At 34.6% G+C, this 23,353-nt stretch overlaps 1 protein-coding gene across 1 annotated transcript in view; it reads left to right on the top strand.

Moving 5' to 3' along the window:
• LOC126778832 (scavenger receptor class B member 1-like) overlaps nucleotides 1-23,353 on the top strand; it is a 42,905-nt gene continuing 19,552 nt past the window's right edge. Inside the window, exons 1-2 of the mRNA XM_050502533.1 lie at nucleotides 1-172; nucleotides 21,733-21,969. Coding sequence (XP_050358490.1) covers nucleotides 21,744-21,969 — 226 coding nt within the window. The 5' untranslated portion in view covers nucleotides 1-172; nucleotides 21,733-21,743. The remainder of the gene's footprint in view (nucleotides 173-21,732; nucleotides 21,970-23,353) is intronic.

Raw genomic sequence — 23,353 nt, 5'->3', positions numbered from 1 at the left:
TTCGCAACAACGCACGAAGGCATCGCGGTAAAGCGCGCGCGTTTTGACAGTTCAATTTTTTAATATGTTTTATTGCAAATGAAATAGCTAGAACAGATTTTTTATTTTATTTGTATTAATTTTATGTGATTTTAAAGCCGGTGTCGTTTTTTAATTTGGACATATTTTGAAGGTAAGATAATTAATTTAATAATAAAAAATAGTTTGTTATTTTTTTTTTTTATATAAGTCTTTTTTAATTCAACCTTTTTTTATTACCGTTATTTATTAAAATTGATTGAACGTATAATATTGTGTTGTGTTATTTTATTCATTTTTTTAATAATTGATTTAAGGTCAGGGTAAAAATCCCCAGATTGCTAAATGTCAAAATATTAGATTTATAGTCGTAACATTTATAAAATATTTAAACCGTTACTGGAAAGAGACTAGTGGTTTATAGTGAACGTAGTTTGACCCCAGTTCATGAGAAATATGTACTTCATACCCTGGTTTCTTTTAATATCAAGTGTCGATTAAAATTTCTTAATTAAAAAAATAAAAAAAAAACGGTTTCTGATTCGAGTGTTTTGAGATTTATATATAGATAGATATATTTTTTTCTTTCATAAAAATAATTAAGTAACAAAGCACTAACTTTAAAAAAGACACGAGCAGTATATATTATGTTTATTTCAAAAAAAGAATCGCTTACATTTTTTTTTAATATTATGCATATCGCAAAAGCAATAAATACAAAATTTTCATTTAACTTATATGTACAAAATTATAATTTCACGTTATTAAAGAGTGTATGATAATAGGTAATGGCCAGTTTAAATAAAATACATTCAAACTCATTTAACGTTACAACAAAAATATTAAATAAGACATACTAATGTTATTAATAGTATATAAACAAAGTCGTCTATATAAAAAGAAATACTGCGAATTTCACAAAATGAATCCTTAATAATATGCGAAAGTGATATTGTGTTTTTGTTACTACACGTTCTTAATACGCGTTGTTAGCTGTACAGAAAAGGATATAAGGTACCTTACACCTTTACCCTGTTGATGAAATACTTCGAAAAAGCCGCCAGGCACTCGAACCCGTTAATATTAAATAATTGTAAGTTTAGTCCTCAGGGGTCTTTTATTTCGGCGTCCTAAAGATGTCCTCGACGCCTCCGATGATAAGATTACATCTGGCAATGACAGCTTGCTAGGTCACAGAGCGAACACACACCGACCCCACCGGCGGGGTCGAGGTCCTTCTTTCATTATAACCCATCGGTGCTAGGGCGTATAATGGTGTTATTGCACTCACTTCCCTCCTTCCTGACGTCGATGGTGTCCTAAGCCGAAGTTCGGTTTCACAGGAGGCCCTTAAGACACGCGTATTAACCCTTAAGTAGGCTTCCAACATACGGCTGAGTATTTTAGGACTCGCCTCGGACTCGGTGACGTTGACGAGGTTATTTGGGCCAATAGCTATAATCAATTCGAAAAAAACTTACCCCTACTTACTTAACTTACTATACTTTTACCCCTCCCACGCGAGGGTAGCTGGAAATTTGCTTCCTATAAGCTTAAAGTAGTGCAGTAACATTCAATATATATCCCATGGTTGAGCTAAGATCTCCTTTTCGCTTGATAAAATACAGCTTCTATCTCTCCATGCTGCTCCAGCGGGCTGGTGGATTCACATGTGACAGATCACATCCGACACATGCAGATGTCGTTTATCGCTGAGCGCGAGGTGAATTTCTAACACAAGCACCCAACCCAGTCGTTGTGTTCCAGTTTGAAGGGTGAGTGAGATTTGTAACTTCAGGCACAAGAGACTTAGCTTCCAAGGTTGGTGGCATATTGGCGATGTAAGAAATGATTCAACTTTCTTACAGCACCAATGATTATGGGCAGTAGACCACTTGCCATCATGTCAAGGCTTATTTGCCCGTCCGTCTAGCTTATAAAAATAATTTTGCAGTCACGAGACGCCTATCAAATGTGAAACATTGAATAGTTATTGTAAGAATTTGTAAAAAAGAATTCAAAAAAATAAAAACATAGTGTCCTGAGTAAAATAAATATGTTTTTCCTATTATTATAACACTATATAGTATAATACGGCACGCATATATATATGTATAGGGCGCGCTGCGGTGAGGGATTATAAGGACATAAGAAAGCGCCATGTTGTTTGCCGTCACGGCACACGATGTCGGCCTTACCCTCAAAACGCGCCAAAATGTTTCACATAAATAAAAGTAAAATTTACAAGTTACATTAAATTTCAATGAACCCACAGCATTTTAAACAAAAACATATGTACATTGATCTTAGTGAATGTCCAAGGACGGCCATGTTGGTTAATAAATTTAGCTTTAAAATGATTGAGCGGGTTATTCCATTGCACAGATGATTAAGCAATGTTACGTAAATTGTTAGTTAAGATGAGAAAAAAGTATGTATACTTTATTAAAAACTTAGTTTATTGATCATAATAGGCTAACTTTACGACATTTCAACATTCAAAATTTTCATTCAAAATTCATTTTAACCGTCAAAATTAATTAAAAATCATTTGTTTGTGCAAAAATCATAACTTTTAAAAAACAATCAAATTGACGGACTTTTCTGACACGTCGGTTTAGACCGTATTATTTAAAAAAATCTATAAATAGACAGTTTACATGATTGTACCGATTATCTATGTGTATTAAAAAAAATATTCAAAATGTTCCGTCAAATTTTTAATAAATCGTTCCTGGCAGCTTTTAAATCAAAATGAAGCGTTTGTCAGATAAGTCGGGCACACATCGCCATTCAGAGGTAGGAAAACACTTTCATTAATCAAAAAATAAAAAGTTTATTTACGAGATCAGCTTTTAATATTTCTTGAGTGATTAACAATATAATAAATAATCAAACAAATAAAAAAAAAACAAAAAATAGACCACATTCATATTTTATCACAATTCTCAAAAAAAGTGTTGTTCAACAACAAACAACTTCTCTTAATTTTTCCTTAGAATACGATCCCCTGTTGGATTTTCTGTTATACTTTCCCAATGTGGACTATTTACATTCAAATTCAATCAATGGAAATTTAATTTTATTCATAATAGTATTTATTTAATGGTAATCAAACAAAAATAAAAAGGTCATTTATTTCAGGCAGGCCTTATTTCGACAATTCAAATTATTCAATTAATTTAAATAAATTGAATACGTAATTGTGATGATAATTGATGGTATTTAGTTAGTTAAAGTCAAATAAAAGCACTCATTGTACAATAGGGTTTGGCCATCAGTTAATAATAAAAACCTTGCTTAGTCGGAAACGGTTTACGATATTTGGATACGGCGAAGATCGGCATATACCGGTCCTTGTCTCTAACAACTAGACGGACTTAACCACTAGAGTCAGAGGCTATAATTATTAGAAGTAATTTCTTAAAATATAAGTTTATTCAACTTTGAGATAATTATAAGATAAAGAAATTGTTTTATAAAATTGTAAACTAATGTACTAACCTGCACAGATCCGAATAACATCACACAAAAACACAGCGTATTTTTTTTAACAATGTGGTATCGTCTTGATGAAAGTTAATTGACAAACTAAATTTCAAATGAAGTTTTTTCTCTCTGTGTCTTAATTAACGCCATCTACTTAAATTTATAGATATTAAAATAGTAAACCGTTTTCGTACATCATGCTGATGTACGTAGATATAAAGAATTAGTCGTATTCCTTACCTAAAACGCGTTGATAAAATACTAACCTGTTTATAAGCCACTAGTAGGTAAATACCTTTTTAAAAATATATAAAAAACAAAAAAATACGAATATATGTAGGCCAAGACAAAACAGCCAGCACCTTTTTTAACCTGTGTTCCGTAAACGTTTTCCGTTTCTTTTTTTTTTCTTTGACAGCAAATGGTGTGCTTGAGTGCCATTAAATAAATTTAAGTAGAATATAGATGAAAATATCATTAAAGTTTTCCTATACAATAATGATGCGCAAAAATTGTACTAAAAATATATTGTGTCAATTGTAATAGCTTCGTAATTGACATTCGATGTGCAGCCAAAAACAGAGCACACAGATAAAGACAAACAAATATTCTAAAAACTGAACATGATACAAAATGTTAATTAGCATCTGTTACCTAATTGTTCTGTAAATGAAATGTCGAATTTACAACATGTATTTAAGTTGCTACATTATGGTTTAAAGTCATAATTAAAAGTAATTACTCATATCCTATCTCTTAGTCAAAGTCAAAAATCTTTTTTCAATATAGAAGCGTTACACTTGATTACTACACGTTATTGATTGTCAAATATCTACCAGTTCAGAAATAAACACCTCAGACCTCTTAAAAAAGTAGAGTAGGCACTAGCCCAGCAGGGGGACATTTACAGACTGTAATGTATACACACATTGGACAAAAGAAAATATTAACTATTCCTTATGTTAGAAATACTTGTTTATTTACTTAAATAAATATATTTTATAATTACATATTTTTATATTGTATCCGATTTAATAAAAATATAATCAGTTTCAGAACGTCATTGTTATTGCTTAGTGAAAAAGTAAAAAAAAAAATGTTTCCCGCGCTTTTATTAAAAAAAAGAACTGAACGACTGTCATCGAATTAATTATATATGATATTTAGTTTTTTTTTAAATTTATAAAGATCAATGATATTAAAATTAACAAAAAATAATATTTATTACTTGTACTTATCATTTACATTGTCACTGGCCCACCTACTTTGTGAATAAGATTTTACGTATTTGAGCCTGTAGTTAAACAGGCTTACCATTCAAACCGGAATACAACAGTACTAAGTATATTTTCTGTTTGGCGGTAGAATGTCTGGTGAGTGGCATCTACACAGACGGGCTTGCACTTGTCAGAAATGGTAGTTGTCGATATATGCAAATTAAAATTATTCAATATTAAATACATTGCACAGGCGATTATCGAACTAAGCAAAGCTACCGTTTCGTTAAACCACACCTGATAAGAAACGAAGGAAATCGTGTTTGTTTTATTTCTTAGCCTATATATTATTAAAAAAAACATTCATAAATAAGTCATATAACGCAACACAAGATTATATAGATGACAAAAAAGCGTTGAGTTAGTACTTGTTGACTTTTATAAGCAGGCATGGCGGACATTTATTGCATTTTATTGACCAATTAACTTTGGTTCTCTTGCATAGAATAATATTAGTATAGGTATAATTTTACATCTATACTAATATTATAAAGTTTCACGGTAAAACCACTTAGTCGATTTTGATGAAACTTTGTACGAAGCATTCTTGAGCCACAAGGAAGGGCGTGGGCAACTTTTATATACCTAACATCTGCTCTTCTTCCTGCACACGCGTTCGAAAACTACGTTAATATAATTCTGTAAAAACGATTCAAAGATCCATATAAAAGGTTTCTTATATATAGTTCAAGTATAAATATTATATAATATATTATTTATAACAGTAAATGAGCAAGACGCTCATTACAATAGACGGAGAAGGGTCACGTTAGTTCGCAAGGTTCAAAGCCGTATGAAGAATGATCACCTCACAGTGTGTCGTAACACGTCTGCGTGGCGGTCTTGGTTGTCTAGTAGAATGTTTGTTTTTTAATTTATGCTAGGTAATGGCAAATGAGCAACCACGGACACTCATAGACATTGGTGCAGTAAGAAATATTAACCACTCGACAATTGACCAAGGGAATTACGATGGACCTTGGGATCTAAGATGTTATGACCCTTGTGCCTATAGTTATAGTGGTCACTCAGCCTTCAAACCGGAACACAACAATACAAAGCAGTTTGCGAGCGGTAGTGACCACTTACCATCAGGTGGTCCATTTGCACGTCCGCCTATAATGTAAAAAAATATAATAATCTCTAACAATAAGATTTAGTTTCAATTTAGACTTGTCTTGACAATCTATACAAATACCGTCTGTCTGTTACGGCTAAACCCCTGAACTGATTTTGATGAAATTTGGTATGGAGCCTGAACTCCAAGGAAGGACATAGGCATAAGGATATACTTTTTCATCTCATACCTACCCCCCCTTCCCCTAATTATTAGTATTTCCTACAACGCCAAAGGTGGTCTATTTGCCCGTCCGCAATAATAAAGTACTAACGCGGTAAACTAGCTGCCTCTGCCAACTCCGTACGGGTAAAATAAATATTTTATCCCTTGCAATATTTAATCAATAAGATATAAACACAAGCTATTCAATCTATTTGCCCATAGAGTACAGTGCTAAGGGGCTTAAAATAATATATACGCATCAAGTACAATACAACACGCTTTGCGTATTTTTTCATGCGTGTATACAAATATCTCGTAATATTTGTGAAATAACTGATACGAATTGCAAAATTTAAATGTTTAAAATTAATATGTTATTTATTTTGACACAGTAACAGTGGTTAGTTATATATAATATACAATATATTTAGGTATATGCTATCATTGACGGTTCTGTAGATATTTTGGAGATTTAGATATGTTTTAGTTGGCCAATTTTTTTCGGTTGCACCAAATTTAGAAACTGTGATATCTCCTGGTTAGAACGCGAGAATCTTAAACGATGATCGTGAGTTCAAACCCGGGCAAGCACCACTGAATGTTCATGTGCTTAATTTGTGTTTCCAATTCATCTCGTGCTTGACGGTGAAGGAAAACATCGTGAGGAAATCTGCATGTGTCTAATTTCATTGAAATTCTGCCACATGTGTATTCCACCAACCCGCATTGGAGCAGCGTGGTGGATTAAGCTCCAACCCTCCTCAAAAGAAAGAGGAGGCCTTAGCCCAGTAGTGGGACATTAACAGGCTGTTACTGATATCTCCTGTATTAATCATTTGAATGGTGTTGTGGAAAAAACTCTTTAAATCTATATTAAATTCCCAAGATAACTAACATTTTTATATCATATGTTATTGGCTTTGCTAGTAACCTGTTTTTTTTTACTTATCTGTGACAGATAAAATAGTTATTGCGAGTGTACCTTAAAAGATATGCTGTCGCTGACTTTTCTGTAGTCATTTCTAAGAACTATAATTTTCCAGTATATTATTTTGATGACTGCCTCGTTGGTCTAGTGGCTTGTATAAAGCCGCAGACCCGGACGTCCTGGGTTTAATTCCCAGGTCGGGCCAATAAAAAGTTATTGGGTTTTTCTGTCAAAAAATTCTCAGTAGCAGCCCGGAGTCTGGAAGTTGGAAGTGTTGTTGTGTACACTCCCGTGCCTCGGAAAGCACGTAAAGCCGTTGGTTCTGCGCCTGAACTCTTTCTGGTCGTGTCGGATTGCCGTCCCATCGGATTATGAGAGTTAGAGACTGCACCTGTATTTGCGCACACACCTGTGCACTATAATTTCTTCTACGCAGTTGGCTAATCTTTCTTGAGATTGGTCGCCGTGGCCGAAATCGGTCTGGAGGACATTATTATTATTTATTACTTTTTTTATATAGAATAGGAAGGCGGACGAGCATATGGGTCACCTGATGGTAAGTGGTCACCAAACGCCCTTAGACATTGGCATTGTAAGAAATGTTAACCATCGCTTACATCACCAATGCGCCACCAATCTTGAGAACTAAGATGTTATGCCTGTAATTACACTGGCTCACTCACCCTTCAAATCGGAACAGAACAATACCAAGTACTGCTGTTTAGCGGTAGAATATCTGATGAGTGGGTGGTACCTACCCAGACGAGCTTGCACAAAGCTCTACCACCAGCGTTAGCCCTTTAAGCGTACGATATATGTTTCTTCGACAAAGCACCGACATAGTTCATCCATTTCAACGTTCAATGGTCTATTAGCGAAAACCGTATCAGATTCTGTTGCGTGGTTTAGGAGATAGAGATATAGAACGAGAAATTTTGCGTATAATTTTATACCATTTAGACCTTGCCAGGAAAATTTTCCCGATGCATTTATATAATTGAAAACGTAGTAATAATAAGTTTATCTTCAAGTTGTTGTGTTCTTCACAATGTTTGACTTTGTGCTAATTATGTTGTTGTTTGTTGATAAACTTGTTACTATAAATAATTAACATTAAATATATTAATTTCTTATTTAAAATATCAATATATAATGGTTAAGTGTCTTTTTTATAGTATAGGAAGGCGGACGAGCATATGGGCCACCTGATGGTAAGTAGTCACCACACGCCCTTAGACATTGGCTTTGTAAGAAATGTCATAGCCAATGCGCCACTAACCTTGGGAACTAAGATTTTATGTTCCTTGTGCCTGTAATTACACTGGCTTAATCACCCTTCAACCGGAACACAACAATATCAATGACTGCTGTTTTGCGGTAGAATATCTGATGAGTTGCCACCCAGACGAGCTACCCAGACGAGCTTGCAAAAAGCCCTATCACCAGTAAAACCGACCTGACCTGTCTGACCGAATGTTGATTTTGTGAATTATATTATGTTTCTTAAGGCATATGGTAGTTTTTGACGGGTCGGTTGGCGTGGTGGGTAGATTTGCCTTTCACGCCGAAGATTGTCGGTTCGAGTCCCACTCAGGACAGACATTTGTGTCAATAAACATGTCTGTTAGTCCTGGCCTGGGTGCAATTATTTATATAAGTATGTATATGTAGTATATCAGTTGTCTGGTTTCCATAGTACAAGCTCTGCTTAGTTTGGGATAAGATAGCCGTGTGTGAATAATCTCCCAGGATATTATTTATTTAATTATATTCTACTGCTGAGCAGTAATACTTTGTATTCTTGCGTTACGGCTTAAAGGGCGAGTGAGCCAGTGTAACTACAGGCACAAGGGACTTAACATCTTAGTAACCAAGGTTGGTGGCGCATTGGCCATGTAAGGAATGGTTAATATGCCCATGGTAGTTTTTTTTAGAGGACTTAAAAAAACAGTAGATTTTCAATGTGGGTTTTTGTATGTTACCAAAGAACTGCATTTATGAAACAATTTGGAATTTTTTTTTTTTTTGGGATGATATACTATCCATTTAGTCACATTAAAATTTGAAATTCGAATAATGACCCATTAAGAATAACGACCCTAAATTTTCAATACAAATAATATAGCGAGTAGGCGATCGTTTCATTACCAAGAAAATGGCCAGAGACTGCAAGCCAAAGTGCATTGAAGACTTAACTGTTTTGATTTTTATATAACTACTTAACCGCAAGAAGTACTAGCAACGATATTGGACATCTGTTATATATCCTCTATTACCCGTCCTGGCTTCGCACGGGTAGAATAAAGTACATGATAAAGCATTTGTATCGTAATACATATAACTCTATTGGTTTACGTGGTACACGCGAGTAGAGAACCCAGTCGACATGATTTTTTCCCCAGATCTTTGACAAACATCGTCGTATTTCAGCCAATTTCCGCAAAAGTATAATGAAATTATACACACTTATGAATCACTCAGTCCATTGGTGAAAGTATGAGAGTCCATTCGGTACTTGTTGCATTTATCGCGTTCAGACAGACGCAGCGGGAGGACTTTGATTTTAAATAGTTGTTAGTTGTTGTAAGTTGAATTTAGATGTTATGTAGAAAGTAACTATAAGAACAGCCGAGATGGCCCAGTAGTTAGAACGCGTGAATCTTAACCGATAATCGTGAGTTCAAACCCGGGCAAGCACCGCTTAATTTTCATTTGCTTAATTTGTCTTTATAATTGATCTCGTGCTTGACGGTGAAGGAAAACATCGTGAGGAAACCTGCATGTGTCTAATTTCATTAAAATTCTGCCACATGTGGATTCTACCTACCCGCATTGGAGCAGCTTGGTGGAATAAAATCCAAACCTTCTCCTCAAAAGTGAGAGGAGGCCTTAGCCCAGCAGTGGGACATTAACAAGCTGTACTGTACTACTGTAGACATAACATCTAAATTCCCTATTATTTCTTACAGTGTACAATCTATCAATCAATACTATGAGCGTTGGATGGTGTGTGGTATGGATGCTGGGCGTTCATTATAAAAATGACGCACTACGAATGCAGTGTCGAATACGCGTTACTTCTTAAACATTGTCTGTCCACCCAAGATGCTTATAATTACACCTAGATCTAATCGAAAAAATAAAGATGATCCCGTAGACAATTATTATTTTTCAAATCCATAACAAAATCTAACAAGTGTTAAGTAATGTTTAAAAAGAAATTATAATTCCAGTGTGATAGCAGCATAAGGTCACTGACTTTTGTTTATTTATAAACTGCAATTCATCAGTATAACGGTGATGTAAAAACTGAAAACAAGATCAATATTATTGTTGATTGAAAGAAATAATTATAAAGGAGATAAAATAACGCAATGAGGAACACCGGTCACGCACCCAATTAGTGAGAATGGCTTGGCTACTGCTAATTATGATAAGAATTAATGTTTTTAAATAAATTGATATAAAATTTAAAAATACATTGTTATTTTACAGAACGAAATCTTACAAAGCTTTCGTGATGTGTTACAGTCTTGACTGCTTCGTTGGTCTAACTATAGTGTCTAGATGTAAGGCCACTAATCAAGAAGCCCTGGATTCAAACTCCAATTCAGGCAAAAAGAAAAATTATTGACTTTTTCTCTCGAAAATTCTCAGCAGACCGGAGTCTGGAAGCTATAAGTGAGAACAAATCCCGTGCCTTGGTAAGCACGAGAAGCCGTTGGTCCTTCGACTGACTCGTACCGGTCGGATTGCCATTGGATTATGAGAGTGAAGGATAGAGAATGTAGCTGTGTTTGTGGTCATACTTGTGCACTATTATATGTCCTGCGCAGTTGGCTAATGTAAGACTATAAAAAATATTATCATAAGCAGTCTTCAAAAAATAAAGTTTTTGACAACAACAAATGTCTCAACAAATGTTTTTGACAATTATATATTTTATATAATTATATTCAAATTGTTAATGTTTACATCGAACAAATTATAAATAAATGTGTCGTCGAATAGTACTACAATAGTATATGTATAGTAGAATATTCTTTTAGCTATGACACAGTTTAATACTCTTGTAATATTATTTCTGATACGTATTAATTGTTCGAAATAAATACATATTTATAAGTTCAATGTATATATGTCATACCTCTTAATGATATTAATTTATATCTATGTTAATTAAGAAAAAACATTTACATTTATTTAAGAACTTGCTACCCGTCCCGGCTTCGCACGGATTCATATAAAAAAATTTATAACTATATATACAAAGAAATTTTTAGTTTTAAAAGTACATAGAGCAACTCAGTAAATTTTCATCACAGTCAGATGAATAGTTTAAAGACGCATTGAGGATAAACATACAAATATATTTATTATTTATATAGATATATTTATTTTTATAATGAAAATAAATTATATAAATAGCTTTTTACGAACCCCTCGCTTTGTTTCAATTATTGATTATTAAAAAAAAAATTAACTGACTTTGATTGTGATGGTGCTCATTTCTTTTATAAATAATTCATTCGTATATATAATGAATATATCTTAATTGTTAATAAACTGATTTTGATGATAATGATTCGTTTTGCGATGGGTTCAGTGTAGTTCTAAAGTGCTGGGTAATTTCAGGCTACGGTCTCCTATTATGTGACTGTTATATGCTACTTGCGATTACCCATAGTTATGGTCGAGTCATAATAAATAATTGCCAAATAAAAATTTCCATAGCTATTTCTTCAAGAAGGATTTCATACAAAATTTCATCCCCATTATCAGTACTTTCGGGGTTTAATTTCCAAAAAATCTTTCCTTAGTGCTAATCTACTGTGTACAAGAAACCCGTATGTAAATGTTCGTGGTGCTAGCCCTAATAGCTTGGGCTGACATATCACTTCGTAGTTCGTAGATATTCTTTTATACGCTTTGTGCAACCTCGTCTGGGTAGGCACCACCCACTCATCAGATATTCTACCGCAAAAGAGCAGTACTTGGTATAGTTGTGTTCCGGTTTGAAGGGTGAGTGAGCCAGTATAATTACAGACACAAGGTATAAAACATCTTAGTTCCCAAGGTTGGTGGCGCATTGGTGATGTAAGCGATGGTTAACATTTCTTACAATGCCAATGGTGTTAGTGACCACTTACCATCAGATAGCCTATATGCTCGCCGCCTTTCTCTCTTGTCCTCTATATTTATATATACGTAACATCCAACTTCGTCGTAAGCTTCCGGTCGGACGTCTCGATCACAACAATTGTCGATAAACAGTGCTGTGTGGTTTTATAATTTTGACATTTTTTACTGACAACTAGATACAACGTTTATGCTGCAATGGTTCGAAATAAAAAGCCACGCTACCCAAAGCGTTTGAACGCCGCTTACGACTTTCATACGCGGACATCTATTTCAAAGTAAACAATTAAAAAAGTAAACATTACAGATAACAAAATAATTACAGTGGTTAGGTATGGTCAGTTGTATATAATATACAATATCTATTGGTATATGCTATCGTTGTCGGTTTTGTACATATTTTGGAGATGAAAGATATTTTGGTTGGTTAATTTTTTTGGTTGCACCAAATTTAGAATCGGATATATTCTATGTTAATCATTTGAATAGTATTGTGTAAAAGACAATTTTAATCTGTAATTTTGAGCCGTTTGGCGTGTTTGGTAGATACTTGCCTTTCACGCCGAAGGTTGTGGGTTCGATTCCCACCCAGGACACTTCAGGGCCGGCAAGGCGTTCTACCCGACTGTACTGACCTTCGTCGCGTTTGAACTCTACTACCACTTACCATCAGATGCAGTAGAGTCATTTGCCCCCCGTCAAATATATACAAAAAAATCACTGCAGTTTATAAATAAACAAAAGTCAGTGACCTTATGCTGCTGCCACACTTGAGTTATAATTTACTTTTAAACATTACTTAACACTTGTTAGATTTTGTTATAGATTTGAAAAATAATAATTGTCTACGGGATCATCTTTATTTCTTTGGATAGATTTAGGTGTAATTATAAATTTCTTGGGTTGACAGACAATGTTTAAGAAGTAATGCGTATTCGACTCTGCATTCAGTACTGCGTCATTTTTATAATGAACGCCCAGCATCCATACCACACGCCATCCAACGCTCATAGATATTGCTACTGTAAGAAATAATAGGGATTTTAGATGTTATATCTACAGTAGTACTGTACAGCCTGTGAATGTTTGTTGGGCTATGGCCTCCTCTCACTTTTAAGGAGAAGGTTTGGATTTTATTCCACCAAGCTGCTTCAATGCGGGTTGGTAGAATACACATGTGGCAGAATTTTAATGAAATTAGACACATGCAGGTTTCCTCACGATGTTTTCCTTCACCGTCAAGCACGAGATCAATTATAAACACAAATTAAGTAAATGAAAATTAAGCGGTGCATGTCCGGGTTTGAACTCACGATTACGATTACAACAACTAACAACTATTTAAAATCAAAGTCCTCCCGCTGCGTCTGTCTGAACGCGATAAATGCAACAAGTACCGAATGGACTCTCATACTTTCACCAATGGACTGAGTGATTCATAAGTGTGTATAACTTCATTATACTTTTGCGAAAATTGGCTGAAATGTGACGATGTTTGTCAAAGATCTGGGGAAAAAATCATGTCGACTGGGTTCTCTACTCGCGTGTACCACGTAGACCAATAGAGTTATATGTATTACGATACAAATGCTTTATCATGGGTTTGAGCCCACGATCATCAGTTAAGATTCTTTATGCGTTCTTACCACTGGGCCATGTCGGCTCTCACTATTAAGTATATATTTTTATATAATTATATTCAAATTGTTAATGTTTATAGTAGAATATTGTTTTAGCTATGACACAGTTTAATACTATTGTAGTTACCATCGTATATATTGTTTCCGATACATATTAATTGTTCGAAATAAATAATTAATTTCGCTTGAATTGAAAAGCGGTCCAACAACTTCTCTCTTAATACTATTATACAAACATAAGGTGTAAGTTCAATGTATATATGTAATCATAGCTCTTAATGATATTAATTTATATATATGGTAAAAGCCGAGATGGCCTAGTGGTAAGAACGCGTGAATCTTAACCGATGATCGTGGGTTCAAACCCGGGCAAGCACCACTGAATTTTCATGTGCTTAATTTGTGATTATAATTCATCTCGTGCTTGACGGTGAAGGAAAACATCGTGAGGAAACCTGCATGTGTCTAATTTCACTGAAATTCTGCCACATGTGTATTCCACCAACCCGCATTGGAGCAGCGTGGTGGAATAAGCTCCAAGCCTTCTCCTCAAAAAGAGGTGCGGAGGCCTTTAGCCCAGCAGTGGGACATTCACAGGCTGTTACGGTATATATGGTAATCAAAGGCACAAGGGACATAACATCTTAGTTCCCAAGGTTGGTGGCGCATTGGCTATGTAAGCGATGCTTAACATTTCCTAAAATGCCAATGTCTATGGGCGTTGGTGACCACTTAATATCAGGTGGCCCATATGCTCGTCCGCCTTCCTATACTACAAAAAAAAATTAAGAATAACATTAACATTTATTAAAGAGCTTGCTACCCGCCCCGGCTTCGCACGGATTCATATCATAATAATAATATCCTGGGCCACACGGCCATCTGATCCCAAACTAAGCAGAGTTTGTACTATGGAAACCAGAAAACTGACGAGTATACATACTTATATAGACAATTACACCCAGACTCAGGACAAACAGACATGTTCATGCATACAATGTCTGTCCTGAGTGGGAATGGAACCCACAACCTTCGGCGTGAAAGGCAAGTATCTACCAACCACACCAACCGGCTCGTTAATAAAGAAACATTGTGAAAATTTTAAAAAAAGAATGTACTAAGCAATTGAGGCTCTTAATCATAACATATATACATGAAATACCATAGTTCCAAAAACTAGGTCATGAGCTAGGTGTATTAAGGCCAATATACAATTCAGGTCATAATAAATTGTTGATCAATGGAATAATAAGCCAGCGTTGAGACCTAGATATTGATAGATAATTTTTTTATTTGAAAGAAAAATTGTTTTAAATAATATGTATTTTGGTATCTCCTTGATTATAAAAGCTATTAATATAAAGTTTTTTGGACTTGTGGTTATGCTCTGTTGAAGTTGTGTTCGTCTAGGTTAAGAACTCTATAAAAAAAAACGGTCACCACCGAATAGATGTTGGCGATGTAAGAAATATTAACAATTCCTTTACATCGCCAATGCGCCACCAACCTTATGAACGTAGATGTTACGTCCCTTGTGTCTGTAGTTCCGCTGGCTCACTCACACTTCAAACCGAAACGCAACAAAACTAAGTTTTGCTGTTTACACAGTTGAGTCTTGACCAAAGTTTACATCCAGGAAATTATAATTCATCTCATGCTCATATCCAGCAACCCACATTGGAGCAGGGTGGTGGAATACGCTCCAAACCTCAAGAGTGGAGGAGGCTATGCCCAGATGTGGAATGTTTACAGCTATAAGCCAACCACTAACCATTGATGCAGAAACGTTAGTAAATCTGACTTTGAAAATCACCCCAGCTCGTAGCATTTTTCTAGAAGCTTTTTTTATAAATACAAACAGTTCTTGCTATTAGAATATTCTTTGCTAATTAAGATAAGTTAAACTCGCTTCTTAGAAAGGACATAGATCTTAAATTCTTCGTTCCAGGTGTTGAGTATTTAGACCGTACGTTGAAACTCGCTATTGCGAAATCTCCAGTTGTACTAGATATGGTATGAGACGGACGCTATATCCTATTCCAATCAGAGTTGAGATTAATAAATACTATTCTATTTTAATTTTACTAAAATAGTATTTATCTTTTTAATTATGTACAGAAATACAAAATTGAAATAAAAAGAACAGAACACATTACAAATTTAAATCAAAAACACGCCGTCTAAAAGATTGTCCTGTGGCATTGTACCCAAGACGCTGGCATTATTGCCTCTCTGCACCGCTCAGCCTTTGGGCTAAATAAGCGCCAGTTCTTGGGTCAATTTTTTGTTTTGTATCGGACGACCATGGACCCAATGTTTCCCCACCCAGCCCCGAAAATTCATATCCGTTAGATAAAAGTGAATATTTGCGGCGCTTGAGTATTTGAGCATATAATAATAATTTTAATATTCAATAGAATTTTAAATTAATATAATAATAATATTTAACTTAACTACTTATATCCATTAAAATTTCGCTTCCAAAGTAACACCCAAAACTTTATTTCGTGATCAAGAATACATTATTTATGATTAATTATATCGTGTCAATTAAATGTCAAAGAGGCTTCATTTGCGTATATTCCTTCTGTTGTTTTTTATAGAATAGGCGGACGAGCATATGGGCCACCTGATGGTAAGTGGTCACCAACCGCCCATAGACATTGGCATTGTAAGAAATGTTAACCATCGCTTACATCGCCAATGCGCCACCAACCTTGGGAACTATGATGGGATATTATGTCCCTTGTGCCTGTAATTACACTGAATCACTCACCCTTCAAATGGAACACAACAATACGAAGTACTGCTGTTTTGCGTTACAATATCTGATGAGTGGGTGGTACCTACTCAGACGAGCGACGACCAGTACACAAAGCCACCAGTAAATGAAAAAGTGATTTTTTCTTCAAGACCCCACACCTGGTCCGGCAACTTATGATTTTTTGCCGAGTCGTAGTTTATTGTAGTGAATTTCTATAGTAATATCTATATTATATATATTAGATAATGTAAAAAAACTGTATAAAGAAACGTGTGAAGTCGTAGCAGCTAAACTGATTATTTACAGTTAAGTAAAACAAAAGAACTATGTATCGTTTAATTTCATAAACAATAAACACGACCTCAAATTACTCGAATATAACATTCACAATTATAAATTTAATTATTGCTTATCTGTGCAAATATTTTTTTTATGCAATTGTGAGGCTGTGTAAGAAAAAAACAGTTTAGAATTTGTATATATATATCTTTATTTATAATACATCACTATTCCACTAACTTACATAAGATATTACTAAAGTCAGTGTTACAATATACCTTTTATATATACATGAGTAATTATTTTTTAATGAAAAATCGACAAGACGTTTGTTTTATTTTATTGTTACATGTATTACAAAGCATTAATCCTTATAAAAATAAATAGCTTATTCAACTTTCACGTTTCAATACAGTTATAAATATTGCATTTTACACTTTGCAATTCGAGACCGTAGTAATATGACTATGTATAATTTTCATGTGCTTAATTTGTGTTTATAATTCATCTCGTGCTTGACGGTGAAGGAAAACATCTAATTTCATTGAAGTTATGCCACATGTGTATTCTGCCAATACGCATTGGAGCAGCGTGGTGGAATAAGCTCCAAACCTTCTCCTCAATAAGGAGAGGAGGCCTTAGCCCAGCTGTGGGACATTAACAGGCTGTTAAGTGTGTGTAATATGACTGCCTCGTTGGTTTAGTGACTAGATATAAAGCCTTAGATCTAGGTTTTAAATTTTGGGAACATTTTAATAGGGATCAAATCCCAGTTCGGACTATTAAAAAGTTACTCTCGTATGTGAGGAAGAGGAGATAGGTGCTCAGTGCATGATGATCGGTAGAGTAGTTAAGACGTGAAACCGTCGTAAGGTTGCCTGTCTGTCGATATTCTACAGAATATATTTCGGAGTGTGCTCAGGAACTATTTAATTTGGTTCTCCCCTTACCTTTTTACCACGGAACTGCGAGGCATCGAAAAGATCTGCACCCGTGCGTAGTTGACGTATTTAAAACACGTATGAAACGATTTGCTTCCTCGTTTCTGATACGCACCGCTAAGGTCTGGTATACCCTCCCGACCTCCGATTTCCCCACCACCTAAAATATGGGTACCTTCAAGTCAAGAGTGAATAGGCATTTAAAAAAAAAAAAAACAAACTTACTATCGCATTTATAATATTAGTTAGTATTGGTGCAACGGGATGAAATCCTTATTTCATCCAAGGATAGTAGGGACCGGTAGCTAGTATCAAATATGAATAGGCCCTTCTAAACACGCTGCTCAAATGAGCGCGCTTTCGAAGGGCAAAAGAGAATGTCTTATATTTATTATACGTTTTTGCAATTTGAAAATTGATACTTGAAACTTGACGTAGAAACTAAACTACGAATATTAATAGCGGTTTATTTATCGTTGATTATAAAAAAAATATCAGCATCCTAATGAAAACTCAATGCTGAAAATTAACTGCGTTATAAAAGTTGCTTAGCGGCTGTTCGGATAAACAAAGATTTATCTCTTTCCGTCATTATTGATTTGACATTCGAAAGAAGAAGACAGCACTGTTTAACTGATCATATACTACATAACAACGCTTATATGGCTGTATAAATTTAAATTTACACTTATGTTGTCTTGGGTACGATGCCACAGGACAACTTTTTAGACGGCGTGTTTCTGCTTTAAATTTGTAATGTGTATTTTGTTCTTTTTATTTTAATTTTGTGTTTTATAAAAATGTCTGTGCATAATATAATATATTCTAAAAGAAAAATAATTTTAATAGGAATAGATTCTTGTTAATGTTAATTGCAATTCTGTAACAGCTTACTTCGTAAGTGACTCCAGAAAAGATAACGGAAGCTGATACGCTATTTTTAAGCGTGTATCTTGTAATTGTAATAATTCTTACGGCGAATGTCACATATCATTTTCTGACGTTTCAGGAGCGTTTTGCGGTGCGTTTCAAGTTCGTTATCGATTAAACAGTGATTGATTAAAATCGAATCTTATACAATAGTCATAATTATTTTTATTTATTGACTGGTAGTAGGGCTTTTGCCTGGTAAGGTACCACCCACTTATCAGATATTCTACCGCAAAACAGCAGTACTTTGTATTATTGTGTTCAGGTTTGAAGGGTGAGTGAGCCAGTGAATTTAATTTAATTTTTTTTATGGATGAATTAATTGTGAATATATTTATTTTTCTCATTACATTCTGTTGTTAAAATGCTTTTCTATTTTTTTTTTGTAATAATTAATAGTTTGTTCTCATTACCATACTTGATGCAATTACACATTATCATTGCGAAACAAACAACGATGCGTATCTAATGTTTTTTATGCTTAACGACTAGCTGCGCCCCGCGGTTTTATCCCCATATAAGTAATGGTAACTCGCAAATTGTCATATATAACTTAAAAAGGGGCAGTTATAATGAAATCATAGACAGACACTTTAATTTTATTTATTTATATATATAAAGATTTGTTTGATAGTGAGCCAGTGTAACTACAGGCACAAGGGACATAACATCTTAGTCCCCAAGGTTGGTGGCGCATTGGTGATGTAAGGAATAGTTAATATTTTGTTTTAATAGAGCAAATGTCTATGGGTGGTGATAAACACTTACCAACTGGTGGCCCATTTGCTTTTTTTCTTTTACTCGCCTACCTTTTTTTATAAAAAAAAGCTTAACTGTTCAACTAACGACCAGCGTAACAAAGTTTATAAGTAAAACCGCATATTGTTATAACTTTGATAGATTTTACTTAACCGATTTTGATAAAATAAAGACCTTGAAATACTCCCTATAAGATCGCTCTTTTAATGATTATAACAGAAAAAATGGTTTTGATAAATAGCCATATTAATCTAAAAAAGGCAGTCGCTTTGAAATCACAGACTGACGCTCCAATTTTATTTATTTGTATATATGTTTCCAACGAGAGTGATGTTTATCGCTGTACTGTTTATCCCTTTCACTCTGACTTTGGAACTTGAGTTGGCTTAAAAAATATAATCAAGTTGTTATAGCAACACTACCCGTCCGGATACGTCCGTCCGGTCGAACGGAGTTGGTAACTTTATACAAAAGTCAGATAAAAATCTTTATTATATACTTGCTTATTGATTGTCAAAAAATCTACCACCGGTTCGGAAAGAAACACCTCAGATCTGAAGAGAACCGGCGTAAGAAACTCAATGGAAACTTAAAAAGTAAAACTGTATTCAACTAATAATAATAATGTTCTCCAGACCGATTTCGGTCACGGCGGTCAATCTTAAGGGAGATTAGCCAACAGCGCAGGAGAAATTATAGCGTGCAAGTGTGTGCCCAATCACAGGTGCACTCTCTATTCTTTAACTCTCACTCATAATCCGATGGGACGGCAATCCGACACGACCGGCAATACCGGCAAATAATTTAAGCGCCGGACCAACGGCTTTACGTGCTTTCCAGGTACGGGTGTGTGTATATAGTATATATATATATTATCAATATGTTAAGTTGATAGACAAATATAATTGTATATTTTCTTATGTATTTTTAAGCGCAATTTTAAAATCATATCTTACAACCGAGATAAACGTGTGATTATTATTTATAAGCCGCCATTTTTTACATTAACAATAATGGTTATAACCTTTAAATATACACGAACTACAGTAATTACGGGTTTAAACTTCAGACGCAATATCTTGCATAAATTCTGATATTTATTTTCAAAGAATATTATTACGCCATTGGACCATAAGGTCCGATGGATAGATTGCGGCTGTTTGCGGTTCAAATGCGGACAATCACTACAAAGTTTCGTTGTGTTTATTAATCGACGAATCTGGCAAATATGGCTGATAGTGAGTTCATGTGTCGAGCGGAATCAAACGTGTTTTTGTTAGACACAATTCCGTACGACAAGACCCTGCCTTGTAAGAACTAAGAGAATAAAATATATCTGTCTCATGTTTCCCTATGAAAACTGACACGACCGGAAAGAGTTCAGGCACAGGACCAACGGCTTTACGTGCTTTCCGAGGTACGGGAGGGAGTGTACACACTTCTAAAAAAATATAATAAAGTCATATAATAAATGCGAAAGTAGCTCTGTCTGCCTGTTACTTTCACGGCTACACCACTTGAACGTATTGATGAAATTTAATATGTAGCAATCCACCACAAAATAATAGGAATTTTTATACCCTACATCTGCCCCCATCATAACGCAGGAGTAGTTTTTATATATAAGATAATAAATATCAGATAAAAGGTTGAATGAACCGATGTGTAAAATACGTAACAATTTAAATACTTATCTTATATAGTAATTCTGGCCTTGACCAAAAAGGCCTTCTTGTAAAAATCTTGACCAACATGATTAACGTAACGCGTTTTATATATTTATATAAATAAACTAACTACCCGACCCTGCTTCGTACAAGTTGAATAAAGTTTTACAAAATGTTTATTTCTTAATACATCTGTAATGGTTCACGCGGCGCTATAAAGCTCCTAATCGGCATGATATCAAGATCGTCAATCATCGTCAAATGTCAGTCAATTTATACAAAACGTCCTTATGACTCACTCTATCCATTGGTGAAAACCGTATGAAAATCCATTTTTTAATGTACTAAGATGTTATTTCCTTTGTGCCTGTAGTAACACTGGCTCACTCACCCATTGAACTGAAACACAAAACTAAGTATTTCTGCTTGGCAGTAGAATATATTATGAGGTGGGACCTACCCAGTTGAGCTTGCACAAAACGTCACGTCACATCCTCAGATAATAAAAATATCTAAAACCTTCACGTGCTTTCCGAGTTCTAATAATAAAATATTGTAATAATTTATAAGATGCAATTATAATATTTAGTCTGTATATTTACGATATATTTTCTTTCAGAGACCACAGACATGTCTACCGGCACACCGAGTTCAACGTTAAACAGCGAACCTTCATCGTGCACTAATTCAACGACCTGTGTCAACGGCACAGAATGCGCTACGGATTCCTTGCACAGTCTCATCGAAGACGGTTCACAGAAAATAACCGTCAACGACTGTACCGGGAACGAGTGTTCTATGTCTTGCACAGATAATAAAACGAATGGAAAGAAGAAACGAAAATCGATTTATTTCAGTGAGTTATTTTTTTTTAATTTATATTTCTTTTCATGAACACATACAGCCTAAAATCTAATGCGTTCACCTGTGTTTGTGTCGTCGAATAGGTATAGCATACAAGGCTACAGATCCAAAGCCTTGATTTCAAACCCTGAATCAGGCCAATGAAAAGTTATAAGGTTATCTGTTGGCAATTTTTATCTCTCGGTGTAAAATATTAATTCCGAACGGTTAGTGTTAAACGGTAGAATTTATCTTGTAAGATGAGAAATACTTTGTTTTGATTTTTTTTTTTTAATTTAGATTAGGACATTTTCCGATGACCATGAGTTGATTGGCAGCCGGGATGGTCTCGTAAGGAAAGAGTGTTATGTTGAAACAATCCCGTATTTTTTTTTCTGTTTTAAAGGAAATTACTAAATTTCTTATTTATCCCTCCAATTAAGAGTAAAGCTTGTGTTAGGACCAACCACATTCCTAACACAAGCTTTGACAAGCAATGAAAATAGCCAAGGGGTCCAAGGGGGCAGAATCGAACCTGCGACTTTTACATCGCAAGCCCCGTAAACCATTATAGTATCTATTCAATCTTACATTGAGTACACAATAAATAACTAATAACTTTTATTTATTACATAAAGTATCAATAAAGTATCATAAAAAATTAGCATGATTTTAATAAATACGCGATTTTATTAAACTTACCAACAACTTAACTCAATGTTTATAAGAAAAATAATAATTTATTCAATTATAATTGATATTCAAATGCAACGCCTATACCAAAACTGATTGTGTTGCGAAATTGTTATCATTTTCCTTTCCACGTTAATCGCGTATCATTCAAATTGCGACAGATTATCCTTAATAATTATTGATTGAACGATTTGAATGAACAACCTTGATATATAAATATTTATATTAAAAACTACATATATATAATAATATTATAAATAAGTAACTGTTTGTCTGTGTCTAATACAGTTTCAAAGCTGAACCATTGAACCGAATATGATGAAATTACTTTTTTTTTATAGAATAGGAAGGCGGACGAGCATATGGGCCACCTGATGGTAAGGTAACCAACGCCCATAGACATTGGCATTGTAAGAAATGTTAACCATCGCTTACATCACCAATGCGCCACTAACCTTGGGAACTAAGATGTTATGTCCCTTGTTCCCGTAATTACACTGGCTCAATCACCCTTCAAACTGGAACACAACAATACGAAGTACTATTTTGCGGTAGAATATCTGATGAGTGGGTGGTATCTACCCAGACGAGCTTGCAGAAAGCTCTACCAGTAAACCCCTATAGTCTTATTTATATGACGGAGTTATTCAACCACGCAGTTTTAATACAAGAAAGATACACATGTGAATGAATTTGATTCATCA

The sequence above is a fragment of the Nymphalis io genome, chromosome 27, assembly GCF_905147045.1.
Source record: "Nymphalis io chromosome 27, ilAglIoxx1.1, whole genome shotgun sequence".
In the NCBI taxonomy this organism is placed as follows: domain Eukaryota; kingdom Metazoa; phylum Arthropoda; class Insecta; order Lepidoptera; family Nymphalidae; genus Nymphalis; species Nymphalis io.
The sequence above is the reverse complement of the archived record's forward strand: the minus strand, read 5'-3'. Positions and strand labels throughout refer to the sequence as shown.